Source organism: Lepus europaeus, chromosome X (genome assembly GCF_033115175.1).
Source record: "Lepus europaeus isolate LE1 chromosome X, mLepTim1.pri, whole genome shotgun sequence".
Lineage (NCBI taxonomy): Eukaryota > Metazoa > Chordata > Mammalia > Lagomorpha > Leporidae > Lepus > Lepus europaeus.
This window is the reverse complement of record NC_084850.1, coordinates 32646126-32661839: the sequence shown is the minus strand read 5'-3', so window position 1 is coordinate 32661839 and position 15714 is coordinate 32646126. Positions and strand designations below refer to the sequence as shown.

General features: G+C 39.1%; 1 protein-coding gene across 11 annotated transcripts in view; it reads right to left on the bottom strand.

Annotated features, from left to right (window-relative positions):
* THOC2 (THO complex subunit 2) overlaps positions 1-15714 on the bottom strand; it is a 126224-nt gene that overhangs the window by 81589 nt on the left and 28921 nt on the right. For all 11 annotated transcript variants that reach the window (XM_062184254.1, XM_062184255.1, XM_062184257.1 and 8 more), the window contains exons 5-8: positions 12067-12137; positions 11116-11237; positions 10455-10588; positions 1559-1725 (exon numbers count right to left, since the gene is read on the bottom strand). In XM_062184254.1, coding sequence (XP_062040238.1) covers positions 1559-1725; positions 10455-10588; positions 11116-11237; positions 12067-12137 — 494 coding nt within the window. The remainder of the gene's footprint in view (positions 1-1558; positions 1726-10454; positions 10589-11115; positions 11238-12066; positions 12138-15714) is intronic.

The following is a 15714-nucleotide window of genomic DNA, read 5'->3' as shown; positions in this document are numbered from 1 at the left end:
ATGAGGCCTTTGTAGGTAAGGGTCCTCATCACAATTGTGTGGCTTCAGACAGACCCAGCTCCAGCTATTTGGAGAGTGAACCAACAAATGGAAGATCTCTCTGTCTCTCCTTTCTCTTTCTCTCTCTCTCTCTCTGTAACTCTTCCAAATAAATCAATCTTAAAAACAAAGAAGTATATGTGAAGTTGTGAGACTACAGATTAAGAAGTATACAGATGAAGTGTCAGCTAAGACTTTATAGAGCAATATTTGACCTTAACAAAGAGCTGACAAGATGAAAAGAGAAGTGAGAGAGTTGGATATGGATAGCTTTCTAGTAATAAGGAATCCTACAAACAAAATAATATTTATAACTAAATGCAGGCAATGTCTGGTCACTTGATAAGACTAGAATATTAGATTTAAGAAAAAAATTACTAAAGATAAGGCTAGAAAGAAAAAACAGTACCAGATTGTGAAGGGCTTTTTCTGACATGTTTACCAAGATTGAATTTCATCCCACATGCAAAGGTTTTTGATCCGTGAAATGCTTCAGATCTCTTTTAGAAAGTAACAGTAGAAGGGCCAGCACTGTGGTGCAGCAGGTTAAGCCACCACTTACAGTGCTGGCATCCCATATGGATGTAGGTTCGAGTTCTAGCTGCTCCACTTTCGATCCATCTCCCTGCTTATCTGATTGGGAAAGCAACTGAAGATGACCCAACGCCTTAGGTCCCTGCAACCCATGTGGGAGATTTGGAAGAAGCTCCTGGCTCCTGGATTTAATCTGGCCTAGCCCCAAGCATTGTGACCATTTGGAGTGAACCAGCAGACAAAAGATCTGTCTCTGGGTGTTTCTCCTTCTAACTCTGCCTTTCAAATAAATAAACCTTTTAAAAAAGAAAATAGCAGTAGCAATGTGAAAGATGGACTGAGAGAAATAATCAGAGGCACAAATTATCTTGATAGTAATTATAGTAGTTTAACTGAAAAAAGATATAAAATATGCCTCATTTATTCACATCCAGAAAAAATTCACAATAAAATTCTAATAATACAGTATTCAAGGTCCATGACAACCTAAAAGGTGCCTACCTTTCCAACCTCATTTTTTGTCCCATCTTTTCCCATTTTACAATGCAGCCTTATCAGACCATGGACCATTCCTTCAATCTATTCTGTATATTCACACCACTACACCTTCACTCTCAACACAGTAATTCCTGCATAGAAAACAACCAACAAATTCCTACTTATCCTTCAAGGATCACGTATAAGAAAAGAAAAATGGTCACATCTATAAAGTCTTCTCTGACTTCACCTTTCCTGAGACAAAAATAAATTATGCTTTCCCCTAGGCTTTCACATCACATCATTCACAATATTAGTATAGAACTTGTCATATCACATTGTTAGCTTTCCACTTATCTACTCTGCTCTATAGAATGCCTAAGTTGAAACCAATCACTTACAAATAAAATTCAAAGTATACATAAAAAAAGTATGGGATTAACCTACACACACACATCCTCTCTCTCTTCCCCCCTCTCTCTCACACATACACACACATATTTTTTACCTGATAAAACTTGAATTTGAATCCAAGAATATGACACAGTGTTTGCGGTTCACACATACTCATGTAAGATTCTAATAAGGATATAAAGAAGTCATCGTGTTCTGGCCTGCATTCAAACACTTCTAAAATGACATCCAAAACTCTATTAGGATCCAGATTAAAGCATCCTGCAACAGAGGAGATATACACAAATTCAAAAGTGATTATGCATCATTTATAGTAAAGCCATTAACTTTCAGGTATTACATACAGCCAGGTAAAACTTTTTTTAAAAAAAAAATAACATTACGGTTTTGTTTCCTCTTCCCCATAGGAACATCTTCATAACTTTCAAGATCATAAAGTGTACTCTACACATATTACAGAAAGAAACATGACGTGCCCTGGATCACAAAATATATTAATGATAGGTCTGAGGGTAGAGTCCAGGATTTGTGACACTATTCAAGTAAGCATTCTTTGATGCCACACTGTCTCACTGGTTCTTGACTACTCAGGCTAGTCAGAAATATCCACGTTAATTCCTAGCTAGATATGAAAACCAAACAATGCAGGTTACATGTTAGACAATTAAAGAATTTTACTTTTAGACATAAGTACATAGAATGTGATAAACAGCTAAAAGTTGAGATTCACGAAAAGGAGACCATTATTTGTAAAGGAAATTTGAGTTTATTTTACATACGTAACAGAGCTATAAGATATACCTGTACCACTGATTATATTTATGGTTTTTAATAGCATTGTAAAAGGAAATGTGATATACTACTGGTACTAAGAGAACAGAGAATACCAAGGGACACAAGAAAGGAGTATAGATGATACACATAAAAACAAAAGGAAGAAGGTAACTTCAGTAGAACAGGAAAAGAAAGGCAAATAAATACTAAATAAGTGTTCTTGAGTACTAGACTGAACTAAAAAGGGTCAATGGACATGAATTTCACAAACATTCCTACCAGCTATCCTACACTCAAAACATTATTAACTCTATATGCATTCATCCTCAGCTATTACCATAATTATAATACAGTGCAGTCACATCATATGCACATTTCAGTTAGAAGAATTCAACTTCTGCACACAGGGAAAAATAGAAAAATTAATGTAAATAATATAGGCAATTCCACACACAATTCCTCTCAATAAAAATTATTCTACTCTTAGGACCCAGAGTAAGCATGAGATATCAGTTTTCTGTATCCTCAGTTTACATCACTTCCCATGTGCCTCATATGAAGCTAAATGGAATTCTAGTATTTTAAGTTATGTATTTTTCATTAGGCATAGCCTCTAAATGCAAGTTAACCCCATCACTGTGCCAGCAAACTGACATTCTTTTCTTCTAATGCTTAGGGGGGAAAAACACAATTGTGTTGGACTTAGGGAGATATGTTTAGGTCTTAATCACTTGCAACTTTGATGACATAGGTAATCACTCCAAGAAAATTAACAGACTTAAAGAAATGTACTTTGGTGTAAAAAAAAAAAAAAACAAAAACAGGCCAGCGCCCCGGCTCAATTGGCTAATCCTCCGCCTGCAGCGCCGGAACCCTGGGGTTCTAGTCCCGGTTGGGGCGCCAGATTCCAGTCCAGCTCTCTGCTGTGGCCCAGGAGTGCAGTGGAAGACGGCCCAAGTGCTTGGGCCCTGCACCCGCATGGGAGACCAGGAGAAAGCACCTGGCTCCTGGCTTCAGATCAGCACAGCGCTGGCCATAGCAGCCATTAGGGGAGTGAACCAATGGAAGGAAGACCTTTCTGTCTCTCTCTCTCACTGTCTAACTCTGCCTGTCCAAAAAAAAAAAAAAAAAAAAAAACTTTGAAATCCATGCATCTGCAGGGTCTTCAAAAAGTTCATGAAAAGAGGTGGCGTTGTGGTACAATGGGCTAAGCCGCCACTCTGGACATCTGCATCCTCTATCAGAATGGCAGTTTGAGTCTGAGCTATTCCACTATCCAGCTCCTGGCTTATGTGTCTGAGAAGCAGCAGGTTCAAGTATTGAGTCCCTGTCAGCAATACGGGAGACCCATATGGAGCTCCTGACTCCTGCCTTCAGCTTGGCCCAACCCGAGCCTGGCCCAGCCCTGGCCATTATACCCATTTGGGGAGTTGAATCACTAGGATGGAAGATATGCGTCTCTCCCCCTTCCAAATTAATAAACCTTTCGTTTAAAAGTTCATGAAAATGCATATCATAAAACTATGCCTGAAATAAAAAAAAAAAATTGCACCAAAATAAACATCTTTTATTCCATTTTCCACGAACTTTTTGAAGTTCCCTCATATAACTAGCCCTATGCTTTTTTTTTTTTTTTTTTTTTGACAGGCAGAGTGGACAGTGAGAGAGAGACAGAGAGAAAGGTCTTCCTTTTGCCGTTGGTTCACCCTCCAATGGCCGCCACGGTAGCACGCTGCGGCCAGCGCACCGCGCTGTTCCAATGGCAGGAGCCAGGTGCTTCTCCTGGTCTCCCATGGGGTGCAGAGCCCAAGCACTTGGGCCATCCTCCACTGCACTCCCTGGCCATAGCAGAGAGCTGGCCTGGAAGAGGGGCAACCGGGACAGGATCGGTGCCCCGACCGGGACTAGAACCCGGTGTGCCAGCGCCGCAAGGTGGAGGATTAGCCTGTTGAGCCACGGCGCCGGCCCCTATGCTTTTTTTGTAAAACATTTTCCCAAAGTTATTTATATAAAGCACTGCAAAACTGAAGTCTGCTTCATAGTATCTTAGAGTCACTTAGAAAAGTAAATCCAGGGCCGGCGCCATGGTGCAGTAGGTTAATCCTCTGCCTGTGGGGCCAGAATCCCATATGGGCACTGGTTCTAGTCCCGGCTGCTCCTCTCCCAGTACAGCTCTCTGCCATGGCCTGAGAAAGCAGTAGAAGATGGCCCAAGTCCTTGGGCCCCTGCACCCACGTGGGAGACCCAGAAGAAGCTCCTAGCTCCTGTCTTCGGATTGGCGCCGCTCCAGCTGTTGCAGCCACTTGGGGCGTGAACCAACGGAAGATCTTTCTCTCTGTCTCTCCATCTGTCTGTAACTCTATCTCTCAAATAAATAAAATCTTTTAAAAAAAGAAAACTAAGTCCTCCAAGTAACTATTTTTCCCTTTATGTGATCTAAATTTAAGAACACATTTTCTTCCATTTTGCATACCAAGGTATAGAAGGATTAATGAGGTGATCATGCCCTGTTGAATACAGTTCCAGATTGTCATAAGATTTTCAAAAACGTATTTCCCTAAAGTTTGGAGAAAAGTTTCTCAGTGTTTTGCCTCCACCTGTACTTTCAAAAAGCATGGCCCCTATAAATTTAAAGAGTGAATCTAGAGGCAAGCGTTGTGACTCAGTAGGTTAAGCTGCCACCTGCTGCTTCACTTCCAATCAATCCACCTGGGAAAGCAGCAGATGATGGCCCAAATATCTGGACCCCTGCCACCCACTTGGGAAACCCATAAAGAGCTCCTGGCTCTGGCTTGATCCAACCCTGGGCCATTGCGGCCATTTAGGAACAAACCAGCAGATGGAAAATGCTTTCTCTCTCTGTCTCTTCTTCTATGTCACTCTGCTTTCCAAACCAATAATATCTTATTTCTAAAAAGTAAATACAAACTAGCAATCTGATTCATTAACTGCTGCTGACAGGAATGTAAAATGATGCAAATAACTTTTCAAAAAACTGGCAGATTCTTTAAATGTTAAACCCACACCTGCCATATGACCCAGCCATTCCGTTCCCAACTATTTACCCAAGAAAAATAAATGTCTATGTTCATACAAATAGTTGTATACCAATATCTACAGCAGCTTTATTTGTAATAGGAAACACACCCACATGTCCACCAACATGTGAATGGATTAACAGACTGTAGTATACACAAGTACAGTGGATTAGTACTCAGCAGTAAAATGTGAAGAACTACTGATACAGGGAACAACAAGGAAGAAATCACCAAATAATTGTGCTGCATGACATGTCAGACCAAAAGAATTTACACTATATGATTTTATGGAATTCTCGAAAAAGCCAATTAAACTACAGAACAGAAAGCAAATTTTCAGCTGTGTGGGGAGAAATAAAGGGATAGGAAGGGAGATAAATACAAAAGAACAAGAGGAAACTGAGGTGGAGGGTTGACAGAATGTGCATTATCTTGTCTATCATATTTCCACAGGTGTACTTACGCTAAAATTCAGTTTCAACCTTTAAATACATGCAGTTTATTGTATAACAACTAAAGCTGAATAAAACTGAAAAAATACCACCAAATTGCTGTAATATTGACAATAGTATATTATGGAAGTAAGATTTGGCAAATTCTCCAATGCTATAACTTCTGTATTTACAAAATATAAAATTGAAATCACTAACAAAAAAATGAATAGCACACTATTCTATCATAGAGAACAGAAGAGATACTTAATTTTGAAAAACTCGAGAGCTTAAAATTACCCGTAAGTCTACATATGCACAACTTGTGAATAAAGACTAGAACAAGAAACATATTATATGGACATCTTTAAAGTCATGCATTCACAATTCTTTGAAGTTTATATTTCCAATGTGCTGAAACATGAATCATTGAAATTATGTTTATTTTATATTTCTCAAGACTGTTTTGTCAGTAATCAGTACTGTCTAGAATTCATTTCTTTCTACATTCAATTTAAGAATATAGAAGAAGTAGTATGCACTTTCACTTATAACAGATATCAATCTTTGCTTCTTTCTCAAAAGAAAAAGTGGCAGGTTACTTTTCTATTAAAATCTCAGGTGCTGTAAGTTAGTACAACCAATATCACCTATAATATAGAAAAAGTAGCCAAACTCAAAGTTTAGAAAAATCATTTCCAAAACCTTAGTTTCTAATAACAGTTAAGCTATTTCACATATAATAAGACTCTAATAACAATCAATAAGCCTGAATAGCCAAAAAAAACATTTTCTATTGGAAACTGAGGTAGAATATAGACACTCTTGTATTCAAGCACCTTAGAAAGGATTTCATCCAGCTCAAACATCCACAATCTTATGATCTAGAAAGATCAGAACCAGCTTGCTCCCTACTTCTACCACCATTTTCATTAAGGAATACATACACACACACACACACAGCTTTTATGTCTTTTGAGGAACGAACAGGGAACCATACTGGAAGGGAACAATGGAAAAATAAAGAAATGACAGACTTTACTATAATAATTAAATCATTCTTTCATTTAAATAAATATTTAGTAATAGGTGCCAAGCGCTTATAACACAGAGCCTCCTCTACCCTTGAGAATACACGCCTCCTGGATGATATGTTTAAAGAAATGCATTGGACAATAACTGAAGTTTCCCCAAAGATGAACAAGATGGTCAGTATATTGGAGCAACTGCAACTACAGTTAAGAGCTGTGATTAAACTGACAGTGGCTTTTGTAGCAATATAGCCAAACTGAGCTTCTAAACAGGAAAATAAATCACCAGGAAAATACTGTAAACATGACTGGAAGAGTTGTCTAGTGTATACATTTCAGATAAAAATAACATAATTATAGGTTGACAATGTGGCGTAGCATATAAAGCTGCCACCTGCAACATCAGCATCCAACACGGGCACTGGGTTCAAGTTTCGGCTGCTCCATTTCCAATCCAGCTCTCTGCTAATGTGTGTGGAAAAGCAGTGGAAGATGGCCCAAGTCCTTGGGCCACTGCACCAACATGGGAGAACTGCAAGAAACTCCTGGCTTCAGTCATTTGGGAAGTGAATCAGCAGATGGAAGACGTCTCTCTGTCTCTCCTATCTCTGTAACTCTGCCTTTCAAATAAATAAAATAAATCTTAAAGAAAAAAGATTTTTTTATAGTCTCAGTAACCAGACAAAATGGACCTTAAAATATAAGGAAAAAAACAAGCTTTCAACAAAAATGAAACAACTTGGAAAGTAGAAAGAACTCCTTTTGAAGCAAGCTAATAAAAAATACTATGGGGCCAGCGCCGTGGCTCACTAGGCTAATCCTTCGCCTGCGGCGCCGGCACCCCAGGTTCTAGTGCCAGTCGGGGCACCGGATTCTGTCCCGGTTGCTCCTCTTCCAGTCCAGCTCTCTGCTGTGGTCCGGGAGTACAGTGGAGGATGGCCCAGGTCCTTAGGCCCTGCACCTGCATGGGAGACCAGGATGAGTCACCTGGCTCCTGGCTTCAGATCGGCGCAGTGCACCAGCCACAATGCGCTGGCCGTAGCAGCCACTTGGGGGGTGGACCAACAGAAAAAGGAAGACCTTTCTCTCTGTCTCTTTCTCTCTCACTGTCTAACTCTGCCTGTCAAAAAATTAAAATTAAAAAAAAAATTTAAAAAATACTATGGGGCCAGCGCTGCGGCTCACTAGGCTAATCCTCCGCCTATGGCGCTGGCACTCCAGGTTCTAGTCCCGGTTGGGGCGCTGGTTCTGTCCCGGTTGCTCCTCTTCCAGTCCAGCTCTCTTATGTGGCCCGGGAAGGCAGTGGAGGATGGCCCAAGTCCTTGGGCCCTGCACCTGCATGGGGGACCAGGAGGAAGCACCTGGCTCCTGGCTTCGGATTGGCGCAGCGCGCCAGCAGGAGCGACCATTTGGGGGGTGAACCAACGGAAGGAAGACCTTCCTCTCTGTCTCTCTCTCTCTCACTGTCCACTCTGCCTGTCAAAAAAAAAATACTATGTTAAATAATTTCTGAGAAATAGTATTTGCAAAGAAACTGTACGTGTCACTGTAGGAACCAATAAAATCAAGATGCAGAAAAATACACCTAACAAAATAAAAATTATTCTAAGTGAAAAGAAAACCTTTACTTCAAAACACCAATAGCTGTGCTCTTTTTCATGGCAGGGGGTGAGGGGCGAGGGAGGATATCCAACTAATGTATAGCTAAGAAATTTCAATAAAGCAAAAAATTATGTAAAAGAGGCAGCCAAATGGCCTTTCAACAAGATAGAGGAAAGCTGACACAATGATCAGATGTACCTAGGTTGACAAGATCTTATATTGATTGATCCAAAAATAAAGTACTAAGTACACTCAAAATAATGTGGTCAAAGGAATTCAATGTCTCAAAATCTGTCCAAGAATAAAATGGCTCAGTTTGTTGTTTTATTTTGTTTTTAATGTTCCTCTGGTCACCTGACAAGCTTCAAGAGTACTTGTGAGACTAGAGGGCCATACCCCTCACCAGCCCTACCCAAATCTACAACCTTAGACCTTAGGCAGCAAATAAAAAGTCCTGAGGCTTGGTGAAAAGAGCTTTGACTCTGAGAGAGATGATAAAGGGTTAGAGTTTGGGCCAAAAAGATCCTAGACAACTAAACCCAAAACCAAAAAGAACAATTTTCAATCCAGAAAACAAAGCTTAAGGATGCTCACTCCAGGAGCAGCTTACAGCTAGAACTTTTATTTAGAGCAGGAATCAAGAAAGTATCACCTATGGTGGATTAAATCCATTTGACTGTTTTTATAAAGTTTTACTCTAACAATCAAACTCATTTATTTATGTACAATCTATGGCTTTCAACACTACAAGACAGAGCTGAGTAGGTGCAACAAAAAACCATATTATCCACAAAGCAAAAATGTTTTTCCTAACTTGCCCTTTAAAGAAAAATTATGCTTCACTACTGATTCAGAAAAAAAAAAAAGAAAATCTAACAATCACTTTTTTCACTGTATATATGTAAGGTATACAACATGTTTTGGTTTCTGAAAGGCACACAAAAAGAGGAGAGTACACTTAGTTTAGTTTAACAAAGTGTTTAAAGGAGTACAACTCTGATACCCTTTCCTCTAAATTATAAAATATGCTTTTGCCATCTGGATTCAAGGATCACTGGTATAGGGATCTATGAATCGGCAGCTCAAAAGTATACTAATGAGCTGACACTTTGGTGTAGTAGGTTAAGCCTCTGCCTGCACTGCCAGCATCCCATATGGGCGCCAGTTCAAGTACTGCCTGCTCCTCTTCCAATCCAGCTCTCTGCTAATAGCCTGGGAAGTGGAAGACTGGCCCAAGCGCTTGGGCCCTGGCCCCCATGGGAGACCCTGAAGAAGCTCCTGGCTCCTCCTGGCTTTGGATGGACCCAGCTCTGGCCATTGCAGCCATTTGGGGAGTAAGTCAGCAGACAGAAAATCGATCGATCTCTCTCTCTCTCTCTCTCTCTCCGCCTCTGCCTCTTTATAATTCCACTTTTCAAATAAATAAATAAATCTTTTAAAAATATTCTAAAAAGATTTATTTAAAAGAGTTACAGGAAGGGGAAGGGAGAGGGAGATCTCTCATCCACTGGTTCACTCCACAAACAGCCACAACAGCTAGGCTGGGCCAGTCCAAGGCCAAGAGCCTGGAACTCCATCTAGGCCTCCCACGTGGGTGACAGAGGCCCAAGAACTTGGGCCATCTTCTGCTGCTTTCCCAGGCATATTATCATGGAGCAGGATCAGAGGAGAAGTAACCAGGACTTGAACCTGTATTCATATGGTATGTTGGCATTTGCAAGCAGCGGCTTAACCCACTGTGCCACAGCACCTACCCAATATTATTTTTGAGATAACATTTAATTTACATTATAGTCAAAGGCTTAACACTCTACTAAATAGAGTTCAACAAATAAAAAGCAAAAAGACCGTAATTCAGCAAGAACACAGGCAAGGGTTATAAACAATCAAATGAAAAGAAATTCAACTTCATTCATATAAAGCCACAGATCATTAAAACTATAGAAACATAATTTTTAACAATGTGTTTGACAAAGATTTAAAACTAAGTTTGACAAAACAATAAATTTGCAGCAAAACATTATATGAAATGCACTCATTGTCTCTATGAATAATCTACAAGCTTTAAAAAAATCTTAACAACAACACATAATGCACACACATATAAATCTTACCTATTAAAGATTTGATATTTTCTAAGATTAAATCACTAGTAGCATTTCCAGATAAATCTTGCCCCAATTCAGCAATCAACTTGGCATAACCTTCATTCTCCTCTCTTAGCAAATTGAATTTTTGCTGTTTATAACTGAAATCAGATAAATATCATTAAGAGGATAAAAACTAACTTCAATTAACAAGCCTGTATACCATAATGTATTCTTCTTATTGAATATCTCCCACTTTAAAATAATCATAAGAATAGCTATTAAAGGTTTAACTTCTTTGTATCATTTTTAACAGTTCATAAAAGAATATGGAAGTTACATGGGTAAATCAGTAACAAAAGGAAAGAATATTGCTAACATCAAAGAATAACAATACACCACTATTTCTACCATGTGCTCTGATTATAGTCATAGTCCCACACCACTTTATTGCTAAAAAGAACATTAAATATTATTTAATGTTGAATACAGACAAAATTAACACTGGTTTTGCAGCAGTAAACCTCACTGATGACTCAATCTTAGGCTACTCTTTGAAAGAGAAAAACACAAAAGATCCACACTAACCACAAAAATTTCTTCAATGAGCCTTAAAAACTCATAGTATTCAAAATGAGAAGTTAAACATCCAGCTACTTGATGTCCAACATAAGATACATATACTTACAAGAGCTTTGTCTTGATTTTAACTGATTTTTGATTGAATTGCTGTGATTGCTTGATAAGCCCTAATGATTCCAGTGTTTCTGGATCCAGGCGTTCCTTTAGAACTGTGTCTGAAACTAAATACTGTATTAAAAAATATTAAAGGTCATTTACTTCTTAGCATTCCAACTATGCAATCTACAATCTAAATATATTCTAAATAACTTCCCAAATGAGAATACAAACATTTCATTCTATAAATATCAACTTACAAAAAGTTTTTGGACTTGAACTAAAAAAAGACAACTCTCCAAATATTGAAATATAAAACATACAGCTCTCCCAAAAATTCACTTAAAAATCATATGCATGGTGTACATAGCCAACAAATGACAAGCACGACAGGTGAAATTCTCATTAAAACTGAGTCTGTCTCAGCTGAATTGTAAGATAACACAGCATTTCAGTTTTCTTTAGTTTCAATTGTTTAAGCCAAATAACAGCACCACAAAGACAAGGACAAGGACATTCTTCCAGGTCTGGGTAATGTCATTCTCTTTAGTTCTAAATTTGTGACATATGGTTTACTAGACCATAACTATGAAAGGTTTTAGAATTTATTACATGAAAATTACTTCTATTCTTTTTCTCCTTGCCTAATAAAGAGTTTAGGAAAATTCTTTCAGTTTAAAAGCTGTCTATAGTAATTTCTATTTATAGATGCTTACCCTTTCTTAGGAACTTACTAGGTCAGGAATATCACTAAAGGTTTTACGTGAACAGTTTAAGAGATACGGTAACATGTTTATTTCACAGAAATATCACATCTAATTTCAAAACACATTCCATTTCAAAACACAAATCTCACCTTATAATGAGCTGTCACCTGATTGTCAAAATATCCTCCATTAACATAATTAACTGCAATGACGACTCCAATGCAAAGTTTTAAAAAGTACTGTTTAAAACTTACCAAACATGCTAATACCAACTGTGTAAAATAGTCTCTCTTGCTTTTTTCTTCTAAACAGTTTGTCTCAATATCTATAATGATGAAAAAAAGATAAGTTTGATTGATTTCTCTAGATTCTAACACTAAAATATTTATTTTGTTTAAAACTTGCTAATTCAAAAATGCCTCATCATAAATTTGGAAAAATTTAAAACTATGGCAACTGGAGACATCCGACATACGTATGAGTGTTTTAATACCTATCCATAAAGGGTAAGTTGATTAACAGGCGCTACCTGCTGCGGCAATGGAAGCAACAATGCTACAAAAAATACTGTCCTTAAAATGGTAAACAGTCAAAGTTTAAACTACTTGTCAAAGATGCTGAAAAATAAATTCTTTCCTTAAGTAGGAAGTTGAACTGGCTGACAACAAAGATCTCTTCTAAATCTGAAGATCCTCTTGTTTATAAAGATCAAACCCTTGACTTTGGCCACCTTAGTCAAACCACCATGTTCTAACAAAGCTACCTGGCCACCAACTCTCCACAAAGATAGTTTGAAAAGATTTTAAAATATCTTTTCAATTACAATTCTAGTAAATAAAGAGTATTCAAGATTTTTATTTTCTTCCCACTGAAATATTTTTTTAAACTGAGACCTTAAGTTTTAGTAAATTATTCAGAAAATTTGTCAAACAATCTTCTGATCTGAGGTATGGAGGAAATATAACAATTAATGCTAAATACTAATCATCAAAAATTTCAACCAGGATTGGCAGGATTACAAACAAGATTATCTCAGGGGCCGGCGCCATGGCTCACATGGTTAATCCTCTGACTGCGGCGCCGGCATCCCATATGGCACCGGGTTCTAGTCTAGGCTGCCCCTCTTCCAGTCCAGCTCTCTGCTGTGGCCCGGGAGGGCAGTGGAGGATGGCCCAAGTGCTTGGGTCCCTGCACCTGCATGGGAGACCAGGAGGAAGCACCTGGCTCCTGGCTTCAGATCGGTGCAGCGCACCAGCCATAGCAGCCATTTGCGGGGTAAACCAACAGAAGGAAGACCTTTCTCTCTGTCTCTCTCTCTAACTCTGCCTAACCAAAAAAAAAAAAAAGAAAGAAAGAAAAAAAAGATACATATTCACATTTTCCCGGCCTTTCTCCACTTTTCCCTTCTTGGACAGCTGCCAATTCCCCCATATTTTGGCCATTGTAATTAAGCATACAGCTCAAATTGTTTTAAGGAGATTGTATTGTGTAACTTACATAATGTAAATAGTAGTTCAATTTGAATTTCTCATCAAGACTTTTTCTAATTCGCATATATTTTGTTAATCCTTTCCAGGAACTCTCACCTGTTATCCTGGTATCTCATCTTCTGGTCCCTCTCTCAGCCTAGAACTTCAAGGATACTGATCTTAAGGGGTTGGGACTAAATTAGGTTCATTCGTTTAACCAACATCTGTCAACTCTCTAGGGCCCTAAAGTCTCTAACATCAGGGCACCTGGTAGCAGATTCATCCTCTACAAAACCAATCTGCTCACCTCAGCCACCTGACCTGCTTCAGATGCCATCCTCCTGGGTTCTGACCATGTCAGCAAATACTTAATAGGACCTCAGTGAATTTCTTAGTTGTCTCAGTCAATGCAGTACTCTAATATCCCAACTGTGCTTTTCCTATTTATTTTATCCTTTGATTCTTAACTCATAACAGCATTCTAGTGAATTCATTTTTTGTTATTTTTTAAGGATTTATTTATTTGAAAGGCATAGTTAGAGACCATCCAATCGTTCACTCCCCAAACATCCACAACAACTAGTACTTGACCAGGCTGAAGCCAGGAGCCTCTTACAGGTCTCCCACATGTGTGCAGGGGCCCAAGCACTTGGGCCATCTTCCGCTGATTTCCTAGGGGCATTAGCAGGGAGCTGGATCAGAAGGGGAGTAGCTGAGACTCAAACCAGTGCTCATATGTGATGCTGGCATCACAGGCAGCGGCCCTATTTGCTATGCCACAATGCTGGCCCCGCCCTGATTCCTTTCTATCCTAAATCTACTTACCTTTCCATCCCTGAATGAAGTTACCTTTCATTTCCCCTATAATTTTAGATTTTAATAAAAAGCCCTCAACCATTTCCAGCTGTAATTCTCTGAGTTACCAACTACCTACCCCCAAGCAGATGTCCCAGCAAGCCATCGAGTTATATCAAACTCGCCTTTTCAGGTTACTAAGGTTCTCAGGCTGGGGCCACCTTTGTGTCCAAGCAGCTTAAAAGCCGCCACTTGGAATGCCTGCATCTCAAAGCAAAGTGCTTGTTCGAGTCCCAGCTGCTCTGCTTCCAATCCAGCTCCCTGCTAATGCACCTAGTGCCTAATTAAATACATGGTCTTGAAATGCCACCACTTCCTGAACCTCATTTTTCTGATCAGTACAAGCCTACCTTAAAGAAATTGCTGAGGATTAAAGTGAAATTAAATGCTTAAGCACTATGCTTAAAACATAAAAATTCCTCCAAAAACAGCACCTATATTATTATTAATATTACTATCATTACCATTATCATCATCATCTTCAGAGATAGTTCATATTCTTTCTCCTATTCCCCTACCTTGAGCTGGGGTCACCCTTGATCATGTTTTTTTTTTCTGTCAAAGGTGAGAGTGATTGTGGGAGGGGGCAAGTGAGGGAAATTTTGAAGTTTACAGTCCTAATGTTTCTTATAAAAACAGACTGAATAGGCTAAAAGAAATTTCCCAAGAGCAACCAAACATCATCTTCATGGATTCATGTTACTAGTAAAAAAAAAAATGACTTGTAGTAATAACTCATATTACTAATTAACTATGAAGGGAAAACACAACCCAGTAAGTAAATAATTTACTGCAACTGGTAAACTGATACCTAATGATTACCCAAAGACAGATATAACATAATCCTGAAACTATTAAGGAACAACAGCTTTCACAAAATGTTACATACAAATTTATAGCAAATTACAGCTTTTTAAGTTGGAATTTGTTTCATGTTATGTTCATTTTTAAAATAATGTGGTATCTTGGGCCGGCGCTGCGGCTCACTAGGCTAATCCTCCGCCTTGCGGCGCCGGCACACCAGGTTCTAGTCCCGGTCGGGGCGCCGGTTCTGTCCCGGTTGCCCCTCTTCCAGGCCAGCTCTCTGCTGTGGCCTGGGAGTGCAGTGGAGGATGGCCCAAGTGCTTGGGCCCTGCACCCCATGGGAGACCAGGATAGGCACCTGGCTCCTGCCATCGGATCGGCGCGGTGCGCCGGCCGCGGCGCACCTACCGCAGCGGCCATTGGAGGGTGAACCAACGGCAAAGGAAGACCTTTCTCTCTGTCTCTCTCTCTCACTGTCCACTCTGCCTGTCAAAAAAAAAATAATAATGCGGTATCTTTAGTGCATGCTTCAAAAACTAATGGCTTTTAATTGTTGTTAATATAAATCAATCAATCCAACAGATACCAAAAACATGTACTTTGTCACCCAAAGAGGACAGTTTTGAGAGTAACAGAGGGCACTATTAACAATTATGTTAGGGAAAACAAAATGGGAACATACAGTCACCCCATCAATGGTCTGGTCTTTTCATTTATCACTACAGTACACACATTCTGACCTGTTCCCAGTATCACCACTATTATGAAATCTGT